Source organism: Solanum tuberosum, unplaced genomic scaffold (assembly GCF_000226075.1).
Source record: "Solanum tuberosum cultivar DM 1-3 516 R44 unplaced genomic scaffold, SolTub_3.0 scf00069, whole genome shotgun sequence".
Lineage (NCBI taxonomy): Eukaryota > Viridiplantae > Streptophyta > Magnoliopsida > Solanales > Solanaceae > Solanum > Solanum tuberosum.
The window spans coordinates 657,821-679,896 of NW_006238995.1; the positions used below are offsets into that span (position 1 = coordinate 657,821).

The window sequence follows — 22,076 nt, forward strand, 5'->3', positions numbered from 1 at the left end:
AACTGTCACGATTCGGAGTTGGAATCTCCTCTTTCTGTTAGTCACGGAGGAGAACTTGGCATTGACTCAACTGTTACCATTCTACCAAAAATTCCTGGTGGACTTTCGTTAATACACTATTTGTTAGTTAAATTAAGGTGTTGAAAAATTGTGTTATTAGTCCATAATTTTACCTGTGATTTTTGAATTCCCAACAGAATCCAGAACTATTCAAAATGTGTTAAGGATCTAAGTCAAGTTCAATCACCTCTATTTCTGATGAGGCCTGCAATGTTCATTCCGATAATATGGATTGTCTTTCTAGCAAAGAATCAAAGAGGCCATCAGTTGGAGATCTACTGCAGAGACCATTTTTTCAGTATGCTAAGAACTTGAAATGGTTTCAACGTCCGTGTTGTATGCAAAGAATCCAATGTAAATATATTGGACATTCATAGCTAAATTCACTGTTACACAAAAAAAAAAGGGCATATTGTTACATAGAAATATAAGTCAATAATATTGATAGAAATCATGTCATACTGTAGTACTCCATTGCTGGAAAGGGAATTACGCTTCTTCTGTTGGTTCTCTATTATTCCATGGTAAAGATAATTATATTAGAATTCAAGGCTAAGTGGAATGACATACTGTAATTGTTATCAGGAAAACGGTACAGTTAAGACCGCGAGATTTAAAAAATTTCTTTATCTTCTTAAATTCCATACCAAGTGAAAAAAAAATATAAAACAAATAGAATAATTAAAAAAATTGACCATCAATTTCACACCAAAAATAATATTATTTTTTCTGTTTCCATAATAGTAGATAGAGTCCATACCTTAAATGAGGAACAAGAGCAAACAGTATAACAAGTAAAAGATCAACGGATTAACATGTCGAAATCTTCGGTACCTCTCCATCAGAAACGCCATGCTGTTTTAGAGGCCTAATCTGAGTTGAATGAAAACCAGCACTAGAAAGATTACGAGAGACAATTATAACATGAAGTTCTCTTTTTTCTTTTAATGATAAAAGGTCTCAAGGATACTCGAGTATTTGTTTAACAGCCTGGGGATTATCATAAAGCCTGTTCCTTGTTGACACCCAATTTTGACCCTCCCCGATACGATTAATTTTCGAGCTTCTTAGATTTCCAATGATTTAAAATAATTAGTCTTATAAATTTCAAAAAAAAATAAAATAGTTTGCTAGTTATTTTAAATAAGTTACGTCACTTATTATAATTTTTAGACAATATTTATATTTTACATATTTTTAATACATTTTATAAATATTCGAAAATCACCTCAAAAAGATTTTATTTTGCTTAAATATTTTACTAATTAGTTTAGTTATATAATAGTTTATACTTTTGAATTAATTAGCTTATAATTAAGTCAATTATTTTATTTTGTTAAAATTAAGAAGCTCATCAATTAATCTATATTAACTTGCCTTATTTAATCACTAGCCGAACTTATCCTAATTAACTAAGTATGGCCACATTTAGGTTTTTCCATTGGCTATAATATGAATTTCTATGGCCAAAACCCAAATTCAATGCTTGCCTACTTGTTTAAGAGAAAAGAACAATTATTTGGGGCCATTTCCAATTCCAGCGCCCCACATTTCAAATCCAGCCCATTCCCATGCATTACAACGTATAACAATACATACAACATACCAATTCACACCCAAACCGACCCAATTCCCCTTAAACCGGCCCACCTTCCCTTTTCCTTCATAAAGAAACCCAGAAACTTCTCCAAACATTCCACGCTAACCCAGCAATATCAGCAGCTAACGACAACTTCAGCTTCACAGCTTCCAACGTCAAATACGACAGCAACAATTCCAACGGCCTCAACGATTTGCGCCTCACTCGCGTCAATTTACACGGCGAGTTCACGTCTGATACAAGACTCGCGTCCTTTCTTCACCCAGTACGATTTCATACGGCTTTTTCGCGATTCCAGCTGTCGCGTCGTCCTCGCCAGCAGGAGATTGAGCCACGTCGAGCAGCAGGTACACTCAATCGATCAAAGCCGTTTGCTTCCCATTTCCTCTTCCGGAATGAGGTTGAACATCTCAGAAAAGTATGTTTAGCCGGAATGGTGAAAGAATTTCGAATTTGAATTTCAAAGTGGGCCTTGAGCGTGAATTTTTTCATCCGTTTCCCACCTCTTTTCCCTCCAGAAGGAACCCTAATAATCCCCTATAAATATTCTTGGCTTACTCACTGTTGGGGGGATTTATTTTTTTTTGAGAGTTGAAAAATTTGAATGGGAGAACAGTAGAGAAAAGGGGAGAAATTATTGGAGATCTTTGACTTAGAAGATTTTGAATTAAGAAAAAAAGGAACAGCATAGTAACTAGCTCTTTGAACGAAATTTTGCACCTAGGAAGTCTTAGACGTCTCTTTTCTTTTTAAATTCGAAGAAGCGAGTAGTTCCCTGTTAAAAAGCTAGTTCGAAATTTGTGGTGGAAGCTTGTCATCCCCTGTTTGTTGCTCCGTTTCGCTGCATCGAAAGAGGTAATACTTCTTCCTTGGTGGCGTTCTTTCGTCTCCTCTTCTGTCTCGATATGCTGTTTTCCTAACGTTTTAAAGTTCTTATCCTATGGCTGTTAGTTGTTAGTTATCGTTGGGTAGTCGATATGATATATATGTCCCTCTGTGATTTCATCATGTAGTCAAGTTGAAGTTTTATAGATCCGCATCTAGCGTCGGTATTTCTCTGCTGCCCTGTTCGGGATTTGACTTGTCATTCCTCTTCTTGAAACTACTGTTTGATGTCATTAAGGCTATACTATTGTGTTTTTACTGTGTTTCAACACTAGGGATGCTTTGTTATTGGCATAGAGTCATTATTCATATAGGCTTAAGTACTCCAAATACGTTGGTCTAGCGAGTCATATATGTCGTAGTTGCATTCTTACTCCAATGGTTTGTTTCTATTTAATATTTTCGATTGTCTTCCTGCCGAATGTGAGTTACTTAAATCAAGTCACGTCCTCATATTTATCCAGCTTTGAGCCGAAATGCTTGCTATGTACCGTTTTAAGTTAAGCTTCTCTCAAGAGATCTGTGTTAGCGTACCACAAATATATCATATCCTGCTTTAGCATTAAATAATAAGATCTTGTTGCAAGAATTGTGTTTAGCTCATGTCGGCTAATGTGGTATTTCAAACATTAATTCCATGAGGATGTGATCTTCTCGTGTGTGTGACGGGCCCGTGCTTAACAAAATGAAGATCTTCTTTAGCTTAACTAAATTATATAGTTGGAATTTCAGTTCATTCTTGTGGGTTTAGTTAGTTTTTGCTTTATCCAAAAATGTGAATTAATCCAATGTAGCTTTACTTGAATTTTTCTTCTTTCCCTGATGGTGCTTGATAATTAATCGGTCATTTTATGTATGGGATGATCCATTAGGACTTGTTTCGTTTTGTTCATTCTAACTTAGCATTATGTTAGTTATTTCATAAGATTATGTCATTGCTTCTCTCATGTTGTTAGAATAGTTATCCAAACCAAATTGGTATGTTCGATACCAATAGCTTAAAATTATGGAACTTGGTTTTCCTTTGTCTTCTTGCACTATTGATTTCTGGAAAAGGTATGAATGTTACTTTGACTTTTTCCCCTTCATTGCTCATTGCCCTCCACGTATAAAAAATAATAATAACAAATAAATAAAATAAAATAAAATAAAATAATATATATATATATTATGTCTTCATGAATTTCCCATTTATATTAGAGTTTAAATATTGTGCTATTTACGACTAACTGATATTTGTTGTTCCACTTATTTATTCATTTTTTATCTTATCACTTTATTTCATTCTCAAAAGTGCTAATTCTGCAATTTGTTTATCGTTTGCATGTGAAATCGGCCCGAGTTCACCATGAACTCCCATATTTTTCCCTTGCATATCGAGAGAGCCATAAAGGCTCAAATGCCACCCCCATTGAGTCAGTCAATCGCTAAAGTCGACGAACAGGTCCCGAAGTTGAAAGGAGTAACCGATTGAGAAAATTTGAAAAGATTGGGCCAAAGGCCTGATCTTTATAAAAGATTTGTATTTTGTTATTTTGGGCCTAAGCCCTTGTCATTTTAATTGCTATTATCGTGTTAGTTTAGGACAGGCGGAAGAATTGAGCCTAAGGCCCAAATAAAAAATTCAACTCCCCAAAAGAAAGCCGTTTTGAATTAAAATTAAAATCAACTCATTTTTAATTGACCCTAATATTTATTATATTTCACTTAAGTAAATGCTCTTATAATACTTTCCTTTCCCTTAAAAAATGATTTCAAGTTTCAAACTCTTTATTTTCGTAACTTAGTCATGTATGCTCAAGTTAATCTACTTTAGCTAAATAATTAATTGTCGGATAACCGCATTAGCAGGTGTTCTAGGTGCTTTAAAACCCTTCCTAGAACACTAATATGACCCCCTGAACCCCCTTATATTTTCAAATTGATTCCCTGTTTAATCGTTTGAAAAATAGTTTTCTTGATTTTTTCTTTAAAAATTAAGTGGCGACTCTTAAACCAGTCCAAAATATATTTTTAAATAAAACATTCCTTTGAGCATAAAATAAATTACCGAATCCAAATCCTAAATATATTTGGCACTAAGATAAAAGGAAAACTACTTTAATTACTATTGGTGTAATATACCACAAATACAATAAATTACAGTTGAATGTCAAGGCTAAGTGGAATGCCATACTGTAATTGTTATCAGGAAAACGGTACAATTAAATTTGTATGAAGTTGCTTATTAATAGTTGAATATTGTGCAATCAATAAGTAAAGAATTAAAGTATGAGTAAAGGAGCTCTGCTTCTATGCTTCAATGTTATCGTAAACGTTGGATCCGGGGATGGGAGTTATCACACACTCGCCACTTTCTGTCATCTTCAACAACATGCCTATTTCATTCAGCAAAGGATCTGTCAAAAGTATTTCATTCAGCTCCAAACTTTTAAGAAGCCTCAACTGTCTTTGCTACTCCATATTTGTCCTTCAGGGTAAAGCAAACACAGCTTTAAGGATTTTCTTTACTGGATAGAACAGGACAAAATTTTCATGCTGAACGTAATGGATGGTCATTGCTCGCGGCTCGTAGCAATGGGTGAAAATGCCAAAAACATTTAATGAATCTCCTAGAATCTGCTCATTGTAATTAAGGGAGAAATCATCAACTTCTTCACTAATAGAGTGCAGTATTTGAATAGAGGAATGTGATTTCTAAATTCATTAAATCGACTACTCGAATCCTTGTACTTATTATCAAAGAAATCTATTTCCATATAATACAAGTTTCATGATTTGCTTCTCTTCGGGAAGACTATCTTTCAATATTAGATAGCGGCGCTTGGGAGGAAAATCTTCCTCTGTAAAACGGTGAAGCTCAATTTTTGGACAGGAAGAAGAAGAACAAGTCATTGCAGAGAAACAGAAAAGAGAAAGAGAGGTTTTGAAGACAATCTAATTTATCATCATATTCATATTATATTATCATCATATCATATCATATAAGCACCCAAGTTAAAAGTTGAATTACGAAAATGCCCTTATAAATTTATGGACAAAAATGTAAATACATATTAATTCCAACATTACATTCAACATTATTATTATTATTATTATTATGTGTTTATGGACAAAAATATAAATACACACACTCTTAAAAGTTAGGATTCTTATTTGTTTATTTTTCCTATTATTTTGCTTTATCTTGTTTGTTTAAATACCCAAAAAGACTTGCAGCTTAAAAAATGCCTCGGTTAAAAATATATTTTAAATGCACCTTACTGAAGAATGCTAAAAGTTACCAACAAAATAAAACTGAAGCCACAATCAATTGCTACAAACTTTATGGAAGAAGTCTGAAAGTTTCCATCAACTGTTACTATTTCTCGATCTATTGATTTATAAAAGAATTTTTCCTCTACAGCTCATACATAAATTAATTTTCGTTTAGTTTTTTCATATTTCTTCATTATTCATGTTTTCTTCACATTACAATTGTAGAAGCTATTTGATTGGGGTAAGCTAACGTAACTTGATTGTAGAAAAAGATTCACCAGAGCTTTAACAATAATTTGGTATGAAGAGTGTTACAACATCAAATACAAAATTGCTCAGTGCCATAAAAACATATTGTGAAATGCTTATTCAGTGCCATATAAATGAAACAAAAACATTATTAGAGTATATATTTTGGCTTATTGATTAAGAATCTACCACCCCTTATTTAATCTATAATAGATGCTAAATTTGTTAAGCTTCATTTTCAATCATCATTTCAAAACAATTTCCATAATATAATTTTAAAAAATCAAGGGATAATGTTACATTTGAACAATAGAGAGAACATGTATAATCAATCGAAGAGAAAAGATTGATTCTTTAACAATTACTTCAAGGATCAAACGAAGCACGATCAAGTTCTCGTGTGATAGATGACATAAATATTAATAGAGGATGTATGTGATTCAATCAAATCCTATTGATTGCCAAACCTTTTGATCTTCTTCGGTTATCAATTAGTATAAATGATGAATTTATGTTAAAATATAATTTTAAAAAAGGTTAAATTCTTATATAAATTAACATCAAGAATATTCGTAATCCTCACCCATCATTGGATGAAATAGATAACTACAAAGTATTATGTATATAGAAATTTCCTTCTGCATTAAAATAAGAGTCACTTAATCATTTTTGTGTATTCATTTTTCTCATACTAATATATCACATGTTTGGACCTAATAACATAAAAATGTAACTTAATATTTGAATCACCCAATCAAGTTGTGTTGTTCATCGAATGTCTAATCATTTAAGATACAATAAAAGAATTATTTGAATAGGTTGATAGTTCATCTGTTTCAAATTATATTATTTTGTTGAATAGTTTGTGATACTCATTACAATGTGATTTTCACATAACTTATATCGTATTACGTATATAATGTTTTTAGGAGACTCGCGTGTGAAGCACATGTCCAAAACTAGTTTATACTAAAAGTGGGAAGCCACAAAAGTAAAAGTTGAAATGTTATTTTGTCCCTATCTTAATTCAAAATGTTATAAAATATCTAAGCAATTAAATAAATAATAATTATATCATATTATATTATATTAAATACTAAATATGAAAAGGTGTTTTAAAAGACTGTCACGCCCCGAGCCTACACCCTAGGCGGGATCGGCACCCAGAGACCATTGCTGGCCCCAAGCGAACCCTTGGCCTGGCTTTCTTAACTCAGCGGAAACCTAACTCAACAGAATAAGAAGACCTTCTTTTACAATTATCTTCTAGAAGAAGAAGAAGAAGAAGAAGAAACTTGGCAGATTGAGATACCGGATATATATCGTCCCCCCAAAATCGATCTGGACAACCCATGGCAGATCAAGATAAAGATTACCAGTTACGAGGTTGAGGCAGGAGCGCTGTTGATTCCATATATCAAGACGTTTGAGTACATTCTTCTATACTGGACATTGGACCTGGCCAAAATTTTGGTGAATGGAGGCGGGGTGTGTGTTCAAGTGTGGGATGTAACTGAGGATAATGCTCCTAATAAGTATGAAGGTGAGCGTGTTTGCTTATGGAATCTGTGCAACGATGACTATGCTCTTTCGTGCATTAAATTGTTCAACAGTAGAAGATTGGGCGTTGGTGATGAAATTGGGCTGTTTTGGAATCCTAGATCTTCAAATTTTATGTTCAAATTACTTTCTCGTCCTACAATTTAGGACCAAAAACAACATATCATAGTTTTTTTGTTAGTTGAAGATTTGATTATGAAATTGGAATATTTGCAATATTATGATTTTTAATTTGTTTTTTAAAATTATGAGAAAAATGATCACCCAATTGTTTAGACAAGCGATGATAGTTTAGGAGGATTTTAATGAATCAATATCCAAGAAAACTGTTTGGGGTCTGATCACTCTCAATGACTTTGTGTCTTCGTTGTGAGAATTGAACTTTTCCGAGTTTATGTTATTGGGGTTAATTATGTGATGCTTTTAAATCATGACTATAATTGCTAATATATTATATTTAGCAGTAATAATAAATATAAGTTTTACAATCAACACTCTTTATTAATCTCGCTTAAGGCTTTAGCGACTCTGAATGCAATGACATTAACTCAATTGTCACTAAATATTTTTATGACAATAATTACTGCCACGGAAAGAGAACTTATTGTTATTAAATAACTTTTTTGTTGCAGGATAAATAAATTGAAATGAACATGTATTTTAAAAATAATTTGTCCTACAAATTAAACATGAAATCAGTGACGATAAAACCCAAGACTTATACTTAAGTTAGATGTTTCTAGTTTGCAAGATTTTAGAATCCAAAATTTGTCAAACTCTGAGTTCAACAATTTTATCCAACCTCAACCATGATTGAAATTATATCTCTAACGAAATTACTTGTTTATAAAATGTAGAAAATTAATGAAATTTATTAAAAACTATTTTGTATGTTTCCAATCAAGGAAAATAATGAGGGAGTGAAAATTGTAAGAACGGGATTTATATAAACTAAAATTTTAATGAATTTAAAGTTATAAATATTAGAAAATTATATATAATTTGAATAAGGAAAGATTTGATAAGAAAACTTTATCTAATTTCAAAATTTTAAATATTAAAAAAAATATATAGATACAATTGTATAAAATTTGTAAAAATAGATACATTTGTCCTACATGGCTTCGTAGATGACAATTTTGTGTCATACAGTGTATTATGTCACACACAATGTGTGTGTCTACTTGGTGCACTTATGGACTAATTAGTCCAATGGGAAATATGTGTCTTAAGTTGGATAATAGGATCAAATATATCAAAAAAAGTATGACGAATGACAAATATAACTCTTTTTTGTATTATACAAGGGCAAATATGACCCTCTTCCGTTTTAAAAATATTACATAAATTGAGATGAACATAATATGTGTTATACTCTAAATTCAACACATATTTGGCCGAAATCAACCTTGTAGGTTAGTAGAACTAGATTTACTATTGTTATTCTAATATATCGTATTCACTACTATTTTTATTCATTTAATACAGTTGTTGATAAAAAAAAAGGGAAAATGCATAAGTACCTCCCAACCTATGTCCGAAATCTCAGAGACACACTTATACTATGCTAAAGTCCTATTACCCCCGAACTTATTTTATAAATAATTTTCTACCCCTTTTTGGCCTATGTGACACTATCCTTGAAAAAATTGTCAACATGCGCTGGGCCCAGAAGATAGTGCTACGTAGGCTGAAAAGGGGTAGAAAATTATTTATAAAATAAGTTCGGGGGTAATAGGACTTTAGCATAGTATAAGTGTGTCTCTGAGATTTCGGACATAGGTTGGGAGGTACTTATGCATTTTCCCTCTCACTTAACAGACACAACTAACTAACCACTTGATTAATATCAACTAACTGCTAACAGAAGGGAACTGCTGTGCAAGTATATATCAAGTCTTTGTTTCCTTTTTTTTCTGCATAATCAAAGTTGCTGGCTGCTCAACTGTTTCTGAAAAATCCTAGCTAATAGCTATTGCAAAAGAAGGATAGAAGAAGAATGGCAACATGAGTTTCTGGCTGCTCAACTGTTGGGCATGGCTTTTAGAGGCAGATGCATATATAACCCTCTGGACAAATACCAGCATTTGGCGTAAATGACAGCTGTAAGTAAACTGCCTTAAAAAACTCATCTCTTGGCAGTCGAAATTCTTATTTGCACGATATAAGATCAAAACTAAAATGATGACATTACCATAGAATGCTCTTCTTGAGCCATTTATGCTAGTTCGGCCAACATATTCTCGAGGGGAACTCTCAGTTTGCTCTGCAGTTTTTTGAAGCATAAGTTAAAACTAACAACAGTAGTCATATCTTAGATCTTTGAACAGAAATGAGCATAAACCATCTTCATCGTCGAAGGAAACAATTTAAGAAACAAATCTTGCCGGTTTCCTCCCATCTTTTGTTAGTATTAACATTTATAGAAGGTTCTTTAATTTAAGATTTTATCGTCCTGTCTAGTCAAACTTAAAATTCAATTTATAGCAGCAGTTGGAAGTTGGCAAACACTTGATCAACATATTCCAGGTGAAAGTTGGCAATCATGCAGGGTTGTGTCTATACAACAATGAAATATGAAAACACTATAACAAGTAAAAGATCAACGTATTAACAGGTCGAAATCTTCAATACCTCTCCATCAGAAACACCATGCTGATTTAGAGGCCTGATCTGAGTAACTACACTAGAAAATTTTCAAGAGACAATTAGAACAAGAAGTTCTCTTTTTTCTTTTAATAACAAAAGGTCTCAAGGATACTCTAGTATTTGTTTAATAGCATGGGGATTATCATTGTCACGACCCAATCCACATAAACCATGACCGGAGCTCAGTAAGCCTAAGCCTACCGAGCAACCCTAGACCATTTTCTTGCTAAAAATTCGACAGAGTTTCCTCTATATAGGAAGCAATCCATAAATTTTAAACCTGTCAGTATTCAATACACAACAACCCAACCTACTACCATAACAACATATAAAGTCTAAAAGACTATCATAATCATAAGTTCGTGACTTCCACAAAAACTTTAGAAGTTCCAAGTCGCCTTTTCACCAACACAAACCAAAACCAAAACCAAATTTACAAGTCCGACTCAAGGAGCAAGACTCTAGGATTAGAAACACTAATATACTTTATTATTCGAAACAAAAGGATGGCCCACGCGAAGCAACTGCAGGGCTTACTGGATGCGGTACGTGGTGTCAGCGCTATCTATCACTATGCCAGAGTCAAGGGTCACCTTCAGCTGAATTATCTGAAAAGAGAAAAAGGAAGCGGTCGGGGTCAGTGTCACTGACTGAGTGAGTAATAACATCCACCATAGCGTTTTATCTGGGGCAAACATATAAATAGAAAAGTATGCAATTTATAAAACAATAGCCATAGCTTGCTTCAACTAAATTAGCTATTCATGTATGAAAATTGTATTCAAGATATTGCAATAATCACATTCATTATTTACTGGGAGGATCCAATGCCAGTATCGAGTATACTTTGACACTACGGATTTACCATAGCCGTCTGACCACCCCGTCAGCTAGGTTCACTTCTAGAGGGTGGCTGTACCACATTAGTTTTCCTACAAGGTGCACCAGGACTAACGATCCTGACATTAGATAGCAGCGAACTGGCAAGGTTAGCTTCCCGAATATACCACTATTTTAATACCAAAAATCAGATTTTCCAAACTTAAAAGCTTAAGAGAAGGTCTCACGTTAGATTCTTCTAAGTCCTAAATGTTATTTCTATATATGTTTAACAAAGGGGTGAAAAGTATATTGACAACTCACTTTCAAAGTCAAGAATGGAGAACAACCGTGGGGTCTTCTACAATACTGCTTGTTTTGGATCCTTTACCTAGTGTTGAGTTCTACTATTTTTTTCCTTTTCTCTGCTTCAATTTATAAGAGTAAATCCTTGACAGTGTGTGTTTTTCCTACACAATACGAATTCGAAATAGTTGAACTCGAACTCCAATACAAATATGAACACCCGGATGAGGAAAAAAAAAGGTGAATATCCTCTATATGATTATTGTGTTGCTCCCTATAGTTGTTTAACTTACAAATAGTTCTAACTGTCTACAAAGATGTGTTTAATTGTTTGGACATGGGTATAACAAATCACAAATTAATTCATATTACATCTTGTAAATTCAAAAGCAAAATTTCCAACACTCTCTCTTAGCTATTTGGGAAGAATTAATATTACTACTAATCTACAACTTTCGTTGTCCCAATTTATGTGACATCATTTGAATTTCGAGAGTTAAAACTTTTAACTTTTAGCCATGAATTCAGATAGAAAATCTTAAGTTTTTTAAAAATAAAATTTATATATTTAAAAACTAGATAGAAAATAGGGGAAATGCATAAGTACCCCTAGCCTATGCCCAATATTACTACTAGATATTGAGAAGACATAGCAAAAGAAGTGGTCTACATATGCAACGCGAGAACAACCCTTCGAATTAGAACCTTATAGTTGGATAGTTTAGTGATAGCTTGATGTTTTATGCGTCTGTTTAATCGTGTTAACTGGACTTTACCTTCGTAAATTTTCTACACTTTAGTAATTAATACAAAGTTGAAATACCCAAAAAAAAAAAAAAAAAACAGATAACTGAAAATTGGTTATGCGCGCCATTTCTAACTGCTTATTGGCTCCAATTTCTTTTACTCTGTTCATCGTATAAATACTCTGTAAACTTCCCTCTTCTTCTTCTTCTTCATAATTCTCCCATCAAGAAAAAAAAACTCACTGGAAAAAATGGCTACAGGCGCCGGCAGCATGATAGCCTACCGTCCTATACCCGGAAATATCATCATCGATACATTGACCGGCACAAAGTACATCCTCCAAAAAGTAATCGGAACTTGCGGTTTCCATTTCATCTACAAAGTTTGTTACTACACAGTCGCATCCACCATCGAAGGCCGTCTCCTTCCTACAGGATACACCACCGTCAAGTACATCCAACCAGGATATGAAGTCTATAAAAGCAAGCGGGCGCAACAATCGATGCGTAATTCGAACATTATTCACGTCGAGAAATGGCGTATTCAAGACTTCAGACATGGATTCTGTTCTGCATTGCCTTATATGTCAGAAGGATCGCTCCGTTACATTCTGTCAACTCGATTTCACAACGGATTACCAGAGGATTGTATTGCTATTGCTCTTAAACAAGCGCTTCTAGGTTTATTTGATCTTCATTTTTCCGATCGGGTTCATAAGCGTTTCAGTGCTGGGAATATCTACGTTAATTTCAAACCAAGACCTGTTTCGAATGTCGAAATCAAATTGGGATATGAAGCAACGATTTACGAATCGGATCTGGAAACTCCTGTCGTTCTGGAACGCGGACCAGAACCTGGCAATCAACCATATCTTACCCTAAAAGGAAAAAATCCTGGTGGACCTCCGGTAGGGTTTCAATTTGTTAGTTAAATTAAGTTGTTGAAATTGTGTTATTAGTCGATAATTTTACTTCTGTTTGTGAATTTTCCCAACAGATTCTAGATCTATCCTTGTTGTCAGATTGGGCTGCTGCACCGGAGGTATTCCATTCAAAATATTATGATTCTGATGATGAGAATAGAAATCCAGCTAAATCATCATCTCGATCTGAAGATGATGATGACTACAGTTTCAAATCGGATATCTGGTTAGTCGGTATAGCAGCATTGGAATTAGCATATGGAAATTTAAGAATCAGTCATCGCGAAGAACTGGAGGGTTTGATTAGGAAGATAAAGAGGTCGAGAAGATTGCCAGATAAGTTGGAACATGTGCTTGAGGAGTATCATGAAGAAGAAAAGAAAGGGAAAATGAAGAAAGTTACGGGATATTTGAAGGACAAGATGAAGTTAGTGCAAAGTAAAAGAAGTAACAAGTTTTCGAAAGAGTTTGAGGAGTTGGTGTTGGATTGTCTTTGTAGCAGTGAATCAAAGAGGCCATCAGTTGCAGATCTACTGCAGAGACCATTTTTTCGGTATGCTAAGAACTTGCAATGGTTTCAACGCCGCGTGTTGTATGCTAAGAATCCAATGCCTTATTGCTGATGATGAAGATGATATTTTCTAGCATTCAGAATGTAATAGGTTCACAATGCTGATAGATATTCTGTTTTGTGTGTCTGATTTCTCTGTGGCTAAAACTAGTTATTGTGTTGTTGGGATTATATGTGATAATTTTTGAGTGATGGGTTAAAGAAGGAATTGATCAGTTTATTTGAACAAGGGAGCTAGTTTTCTTAGAATTTTTTTTCAAATGATCATATGTATTTTGAACATAAAAGAAACCAATATAATCCAAGCAATTATATGTGACTTAATTTTGAACATCAAATGCTTAGATTAGAAGAATTGTAGTATCAAAACTCTTATATTTTTTAAAATGGAAACAATGTCAAGGCAAGTCATAAATTTAGTAAAAAATGGAAGTCATATTGTAATTGTTTACTTAGGAAAACGATATAGTTAAATTTGTATGAGGTTAAAGGGCATGTGTTATCAATTTAATGTTTGTCTGGATTAACTTATTTTTAGATGTTTTTGACTTTTAAGTAGTTTTTTTTTTTAGTTTGGGAAGGTTATAAAGGTCAAAAAAGTTTTAAAACAAGATCAAAAGTCAGAAGTAAGGTACCATTTAATTATGATTTTTAAGTACCAATTAGTTGGTTTTTATTCGGAAGAAAAAGGAGTTGACATCCCTCTGCTAGGCATCGGTGTTCGGAATATCGGATTGGATATGAGAATTTCGATTTAAATATTTACTTTTTATATTAAAGGAAGTACAACTTAAATAAGTCCAAATTGAACTTTTTAATTTTGATTTTTGAGTCTTTAAACTTTAAAACAAGTCACAACAATTAAAAACCTTAGTTCACCTAATAATTTGTACCTTAAAATTTATAACTTTTGATAATTAACAAAGACCAAAGTCATCCTACCATCTATGCCATGCATTAAACTTTATTTACTCGTGTAACATTTATATTTTTATCTAGATTAGTTAAGTAATATGATATGAGCATAATTCTAATTTACTAAACCTTTTAAAAATTTGATTTATTAGTATTGAACGCATATTATATACTTCGTTGGTTAAAATGAAAGGTACAAAAAATTCACTTAAAACACGTGTCACAAGTAAGGGAAAAAATTGGAGGTTGAAACAAAATAAATTTATCAGTTTTGTTAATGGAGATTTAACATCTCCATTTTTATGCCCTCAAAAAAATGAAGGATCAAAGAAGAAAGTCCCAAGTTCATCATCATCATTACTAGTAGTAAGGAAAAGGATCAAGCATAATTAATGGCTTCGCATAATCCAGATTTACCAGAAGGTACAGTGCGTAACCTAATGGAACAGGATACACTGAAATGGGTATTCGTTGGCGGCAAAGGCGGTGTTGGAAAAACGACGTGCAGCTCTGTTTTAGGGATCCTTCTTTCTCAGGTCCGATCTTCTGTTCTAATCATATCAACTGATCCAGCTCACAATCTAAGCGATGCATTTCAACAGCGTTTTGCTAAAACTCCTACCGTCGTTAATGGATTCACCAATTTGTACGCCATGGTACCGTACCCGCTCCGTTCCGTTCCGTTGGATCTTCATTTATTTGGTTTTCGTGGTCCGATTGCTTCAATCAATGTGCATTGTTATTACTTACTTACTTACTACTCAAATACTGACTTTAATACCTTCGGATTTGACGTATATACACTGTTAATGTAACGAATATTTACAATATTCAGGTAATTTAACATGTTATAAGAGGTTAATTGCTTTAATTTTTGTGTAATTAGTTCCACTGATTAAGGTTACTATCTCTTATAACTAACAGTGTATACAAGTTAAAAGCTATACGTTATTGTGCACCTTGTACCATTAACCATTTGTAATTACCTGGCTTTTGTACCCAACCGAACACTAAAAAATGGATCTTTTAAGGTAAATCATTTTCTAGAGAGAATGTTATCCATGTGAAACATTCCCTCAAACGAAATGCACCCTTGATGTTATTGTTTAATTGCTGCAAGTCTTGAGAAATTATGAAAAATGACAAAGATATGATTTTAGGAGTACTATTTTTCCCTATTACGCAACTTCTTTTGGCTGAGGTGGGGAATTGAAGCTTGATCCTTTTAAATTTTGAGTAATACTCGTTGTTGTCGAGTGTAATGTGTGTTGAATTATGTATTTCAGTGATTTTAAAGAGAAATTTACGTAAAATTTTACTTATCAAACTATCTAGCTTTTTCAGTTTATGGTCAGTTTTGTTCTGAAATGCTGTTAAGGGGTAATGATTTTATAATTGAAGTTCTGTTCTTTAGGAAGTTGATCCATCTATAGAGAATGAAGAAGGCGGTTCAGAAGGAGTGGACGGTTTTTTCTCAGATTTGGCAAATGCAGTTCCAGGAATTGATGAAGCTATGAGTTTTGCTGAGATGCTAAAGTAAGTGACATTTTTTCATGACACATCAATTGGATTATGGATTCTCTCCCAAAAATGAAGTTAAAAAAAAGTGTTTAAGTATATATATATTGGATGTAGTAACTGCAATTCGGATGATTTCTTGGCTTTATTTCTGGAGATATTATGATATAAGTATATCAAGCAACTTGAAGAGGTTCACTGCAATTAATTGTTTGGTTTTCGAAAAATTCAAGTTTTTCTTTTCATGATGGGCATTTTAGCATCATTTCAGCTGATGTTAAGAGAAAGCTTGTATGGCAAGAGAAAATATATTTTGTGGTAGTGAGATAGTTTTAGAATTTTCATTGTGCTCTTTAAATTAAGGAAAGGACATGAGATATTGAAACAAACCCGATTTAATACACACAACAAAGTAATAACACACTAATTACGGATAGATTAACATAGAAGAAGGTAACTAGAAGGGGATGAGATACTAGAACATAGAAAGGAGATGAGAGATAACTGAAAGCCAAAGCTTCGACATAATTTGCATAACCGTACTTCTAACTCCTAGTCCTTTTTAACAAAGTGTAAATGGGCCTGGATCCCAAATAAAACTCTTGAATAGCTCGTAGGCCCTTACGGAGTCATTTTGGTTCACAACCGATATCAATTTCAAATTCATGAATTTGTGGTAGAAGCTAAGGCTACACCATACATTACTACATGTTCTAGACTGAAATGAACACCTACAATATATATAGGAAAATAAGGTTTTCTTATGTAGATATAAGTGTGAATGTGCACGAATATGTAGATTCTGTTCTTTATAGAAGATTTCTCTTCATCAGTCAAATTTCAGTACTTTATTGGGAAGTTTACCTACCTAGCTCAGATTATTCTCAACAGGGTCAGTGTTTGACTTCTAATTCCAGCACTTAAATAATTTATCTTAGCTAATGGGAAGTACCCGTCTAGCTGCCTGATTTGTGTTTTCTAGAAATATATGAGGGTTGATGATTCCACATGTGGCATATTGAGTCAGTGATGCATTCCATAACAAACACTCAAGAGCCAACATGGCTTGTTTGATCTTTTGCGTCCAAGTCTTAACTCATATAATATATATATCCTTTTTGTTTGTTTGTTTGTTATTTTCATTATTTCTGTTACTTGGCAGAAAGATTTTAAAAATTAATTTTAATAGTTAGGGAGTTCACTGCATTGATATGGATTTGAGTTTTCTAGAAGTACATAATTTTGTGAAGTACCTCGCTCGCCTCATCACTGTATCCTTTTATCTTGATTTGTAACATGGTATTTGGAATGGTTGATTGAAATTACACGTGTTTGGGGTTTATGCTGGAAACTGTAAAGATCAAGCTGGCTGTCACATGCTTATCAGGCAAACTAAGATTAGAAGTTTAGAGCCAGGCGGTTCAACTTCGGAATACATGTGTGCTAATTATAAGTGAAACAGGATTGTGGGGTTTACATTAATTCCAATTTAATCTTGCTTTTCCTTTTCCTGGACATCTGAATCATATATAGCTGATCATCTTGTAACAGTTTTCACTGGTAATTTTCATCCTGTTATGGTACATTGATAGTCCTTATATGCTAGTATTTGTTTGAGATCTAGAAGCAAAAATGAACTTGTGTTTTCTGGTTATATGTACATTCTGGTGTTTTCTTTATCACGTGGACTTCAATACACTTGAGTTGTTTCTTTCTAGATTGGTGAGAACGATGGATTACTCTGTAATAGTGTTTGATACAGCGCCAACGGGACATACTCTCCGGTTGTTACAGTTCCCATCAACATTAGAGAAGGGGCTTGCAAAAATAATGAGTTTGAAGAGCAAATTTGGTGGTGTTCTAAGTCAGGTAACAGCCCCTTCCCTCCGAAAAAAACAGGAGAGAACTTTTTTTTTCATTTCACATTCTACTATTTCTACTTTTAAGCAGTTACAAGAAGATCTATAGAGATGCTATTGGAGTATTGTTAGTTTCATCTGCAAGCCTGAAAGTTGATGCCATATTGTAGGAAGTAGATGATATGTATTTGTATATCTATCATCTATCATTAATTCAAAGTACTGTCAATCGCAGATGACTCGTGTCTTTGGTGTTGATGATGAATTTGGCGAGGATGCAATTCTAGGCAAGCTGGAAGCCATGAGAGATATTATTGAACAAGTGAACAGACAATTTAAGGATCCCGTAAGAGTTTGCCTAATAATGTTCATTTATTTTAATGAAGAACTTGTTTTATATTCATTAATTGTAGGTGGAACCATAGTGAGAAAATTTAGTCCAGAGTTCGTAGGGTCATGCACTTTATATAGCTTGCAGCACTTGAGAAAGAAAAAATTTGAGTCAGACTGTCATGCATTATTTGAGTCTTGGTAGTTTCAGTAGAAAATAGTTTCTCAATCCAGTTAAATATTTAATCAGTTAATTTAATGTCTGAACTTGGTCGCCGACAACAGTTACTTAATTATGTTTGAATTAGAAAAAAAGACTAGATTGATATGGATGAAAGCATAAATATTCACAGAACATATTCTGGCGATCTTATTTTGATTGTGGAGAAAATCTACTAAGATGAAGTGCAATATGTGTTATATATACTTATGTGCTTTATGTCCAAAAAGTTCTTCGACTGATTCCTACTAGTAGCTGAACAGTGGCCTTTATGTTCTCATTTTTACTTATTATGAGTTCTGCCTATGAATTAACACCACTTTTCTTATAGGACATGACGACATTTGTTTGTGTTTGCATTCCGGAATTCCTCTCTCTATATGAGACCGAAAGACTTGTTCAGGAACTCACTAGGTTTGAGATTGATACACACAACATTATAATTAACCAAGTGCTCTATGATGTAGAAGGTACGCAAACTTCCTCAATTGTTTTTCCCTTTTAATTTATTTCCGTCGTTTCACTTAACCTCATTTTGTTTATGATAACTTGTTCCTCTGCAAGAGAATTTATAACTATTTGACTTGCGACTATTTTCAGTTGTTGAATCCCAGTTGCTGAAGGCTAGAATGCGGATGCAACAAAAATACTTGGATCAGTTCTACACGCTATATGACGACTTCAATATTACCAAGCTGCCTTTGCTACCACAAGAGGTATGAAGATACCTTCCTCTCACGAACTTACACACACACATACATATATATATTTCCGTTTACCTTTTGGCATCATTACACATAGTATGCCCGATCGGCGTATTTTTTTGTTTTACGCCCCGTAACTCTTCATTCAAAGAGTATACTGGCCATAAAATCTTGTCATACCAATGACAACTCATATTACTAACTTTTTTTTTTGGATAGGTTTGTGGTGTTGAAGCTCTGAAAGAATTCAAGTATCGTTTTCTAACACCATATCGACCTTCTCGTGCGCGATGTTCAGCGGAAGAGTTGGAGAGTGGAATAGCCAAACTGAAAGAACAGTTGAAAGATGCTGAAGCAGACTATGAAAAAATTAGGAAAGGAAAAGGTCAGGTCTAATCTAGAAAGACTTTTCAAATGTTAGGGAGATAGTGTCATTGAACAAATTATTGTGTTCTTTGAGAGGACCATCATGTGTAATTGTTTTATTCATTGATTTGCCTTACCACCAAGTGAAAAGGATTTATCTTTCCTAACATATATAGCTTATCCATTGCCCTTTTCATCAAATCATTGGATAAGCTTCCTACTTATAGCATAATGCTACAAGTAAGCTTCTATTCTAAATAAGTCGGGATTGACTATATAAATACAAATCTGTTTTTATAAGGATTCATCATGAATTTGTTAATTTTACACTAGTTGTCAGCTTGACACAACACCAATATGAGCAAGGTCGCCTAATCGGAGTTGAGCATCCCAAATACACAAAAGGAAAAATATTTCTATATGTAATCCAGTGATACTTAGCACTCTACAATATCTCCGCACTTGGAAATTACACTCAATAACTTGAAAACTGATAATCTTGAACTTTTGATCCCCGTATGCTATATGGACAAACCTTCAAGGTTAAAGTCGAAGTCAAAACATAGCACTATAAGATATCTCCACGCTTGATATTTGACACTGGAAATTACACTCAATAACCTTGAAAATTGATAATCTTGAACTTTTGACCCCCGTTTGCTATATGGACAAACCTTCAAGGTCAAAGTCAAAGTCAAAATTTAGTGTACAATATCTCCACGCCTATATTTGGCACTAGAAATTACACTCAATAAACCTTAAAAATTGATAATCTTGAACTTTTGATCCACCGTTTGCTATATGGATAAACCTTCAAGGTCGAGGTCAAAGTCAAAGTCAAAACTTATTGAACTTGAAGATTTGCTCATAGAGCGGGTCAAATGTTCAAGCCCCTACTTATATTTGGGGAATTTTCGCAAATAGTCACTATAATAAACTAAGTTATGCTCCATAACTATAATTTGCATATTTACGGGCTATAGCTACAGTTTAAGTTGCCTCGTTTGTATAAGTACGTTTGTATAATTGAGCTATTTTTGTATAACTTCAAAATAACGAATTTATATAAACATAAACACCTGAACTTTAAATAATCATATATTATTATAAGTGGGAAGATCCAAAGTGCAAAGTTGGATTACCATTTTACCCCTATACTAAATCAAAATATTAATTTTAAAAAATAAATTAATTAAATATTAAACATTAAATACTAATTATATCATATTATATACTTAAAGTGGAAGTTGTTAAAGTCAAAAAGTTGAAAAAAAGAAAATATCAATAGAAAATCTAAATTAGATATTTTTTATCCTTTTTAACAACTAAATTTAAATATATTTTTCAAAACCTTTTTTCTTTTCTTTTGTATTTATTTTCATTTTTCTCTTTCAATTTACTTAACACATACCATGTATATACAATATAAAAGTAGCAATAAACAAGGTGATGTATCACCTCTCTATAGTCTCCAAATGCATCTATCATTTTTTCCCCTTTTTTTGTTTGAATTTTTCAAATTAATTTTATGGTTAAGAATTTAATACATACATGGGGATTATAATAAAATTTAACGATTCCTCTAACAGCAAAATGAATAGCAACAACCAATTAGGTAGAGTGAAGAGTCATAGCATGACATGATACAATCAATTCCTATTCTTTTTGGGGTGAAACTGTCAAATGACTATAAAGCTTCTAACTTAAACGTATTATTTCGTTGAGTCTACGATCTCTTCTCTAACACTTAAACACACGAGCCAATCTATAACAATTAAAGCTGGTCAATTTATTTAGTATTTAAGTAATACTTTTCTATTTTATTTGCTCTAAATATTAATCTTCATATCTTATATACAATTATTCATTCAATTGATATATTTAGTGTTTATAACTCTCATATTTTATATTCATAACCTATATCTTTTGATATTCCTTAATTTTTATATATATAAATTCATTTTTTTGTTTCAACAGCTACCTAAGATTATTCTTTTCATTATATAGTTAAAATGGCGAATTATTGTATTAGTTAATTTAAGTCATACTTTAGTTTGACTCTATGAAGACGACTCTTAAAATTTATATTGGTTGTGTTTTTTCTTTACTAGGCTTTTTTGGTTTAATTTCTTATTGTCGTGAGTCTATATTTTTATTGAGCTCAAATTAGACATTCATGACTTTATTAGAAGTTTGCTAACTACTACTCAAAGTTCGAAATTTGTAGTTGGTTACTTAAAAAGAATTAATTTTAAACATTAAAATATGTCCCTCATTTTTATTTCTTGTCATGTTTTTTTAAGATTAATTTGTCATTGCTATATTTTATTACTCATTACATGCACGCTTTCATAGAAGAGCAACTTTCACATATAGCAAACACAAAATTCATATTTGTATGCTATAGCAAAGTTTGCATAATTGCGCTCCATAGCAAACATATATATGTATAATTCGCTATACATATACAAAAAAAAACAGTTGTATAATCTGTTTTAGTATACATATACAAAAAGATCAATTGTATAAAGTGAGAGA

General features: G+C 32.9%; 2 protein-coding genes across 2 annotated transcripts; both read left to right on the top strand.

Annotated features, from left to right (window-relative positions):
• The first annotated feature begins 12,370 nt into the window (after positions 1-12,370).
• On the top strand, positions 12,371-13,684 carry LOC102598262 (serine/threonine-protein kinase BLUS1-like). Its single transcript, XM_006345481.1, has 2 exons — positions 12,371-13,040; positions 13,130-13,684. Exons 1-2 carry the CDS (start codon positions 12,384-12,386, stop codon positions 13,676-13,678), a joined length of 1,206 nt encoding a protein of 401 aa, XP_006345543.1. The 5' UTR covers positions 12,371-12,383; the 3' UTR covers positions 13,679-13,684.
• Positions 13,685-14,826: 1,142 nt separating this feature from the next.
• Positions 14,827-19,707, top strand: LOC102598603 (ATPase ASNA1 homolog). Its single transcript, XM_006345482.2, has 7 exons — positions 14,827-15,197; positions 15,956-16,077; positions 17,778-17,928; positions 18,154-18,264; positions 18,800-18,938; positions 19,069-19,184; positions 19,392-19,707. The coding sequence occupies exons 1-7, from the start codon at positions 14,934-14,936 to the stop codon at positions 19,566-19,568; spliced, it is 1,080 nt and encodes a 359-aa protein (XP_006345544.1). The 5' UTR covers positions 14,827-14,933; the 3' UTR covers positions 19,569-19,707.
• Positions 19,708-22,076: the final 2,369 nt, after the last annotated feature.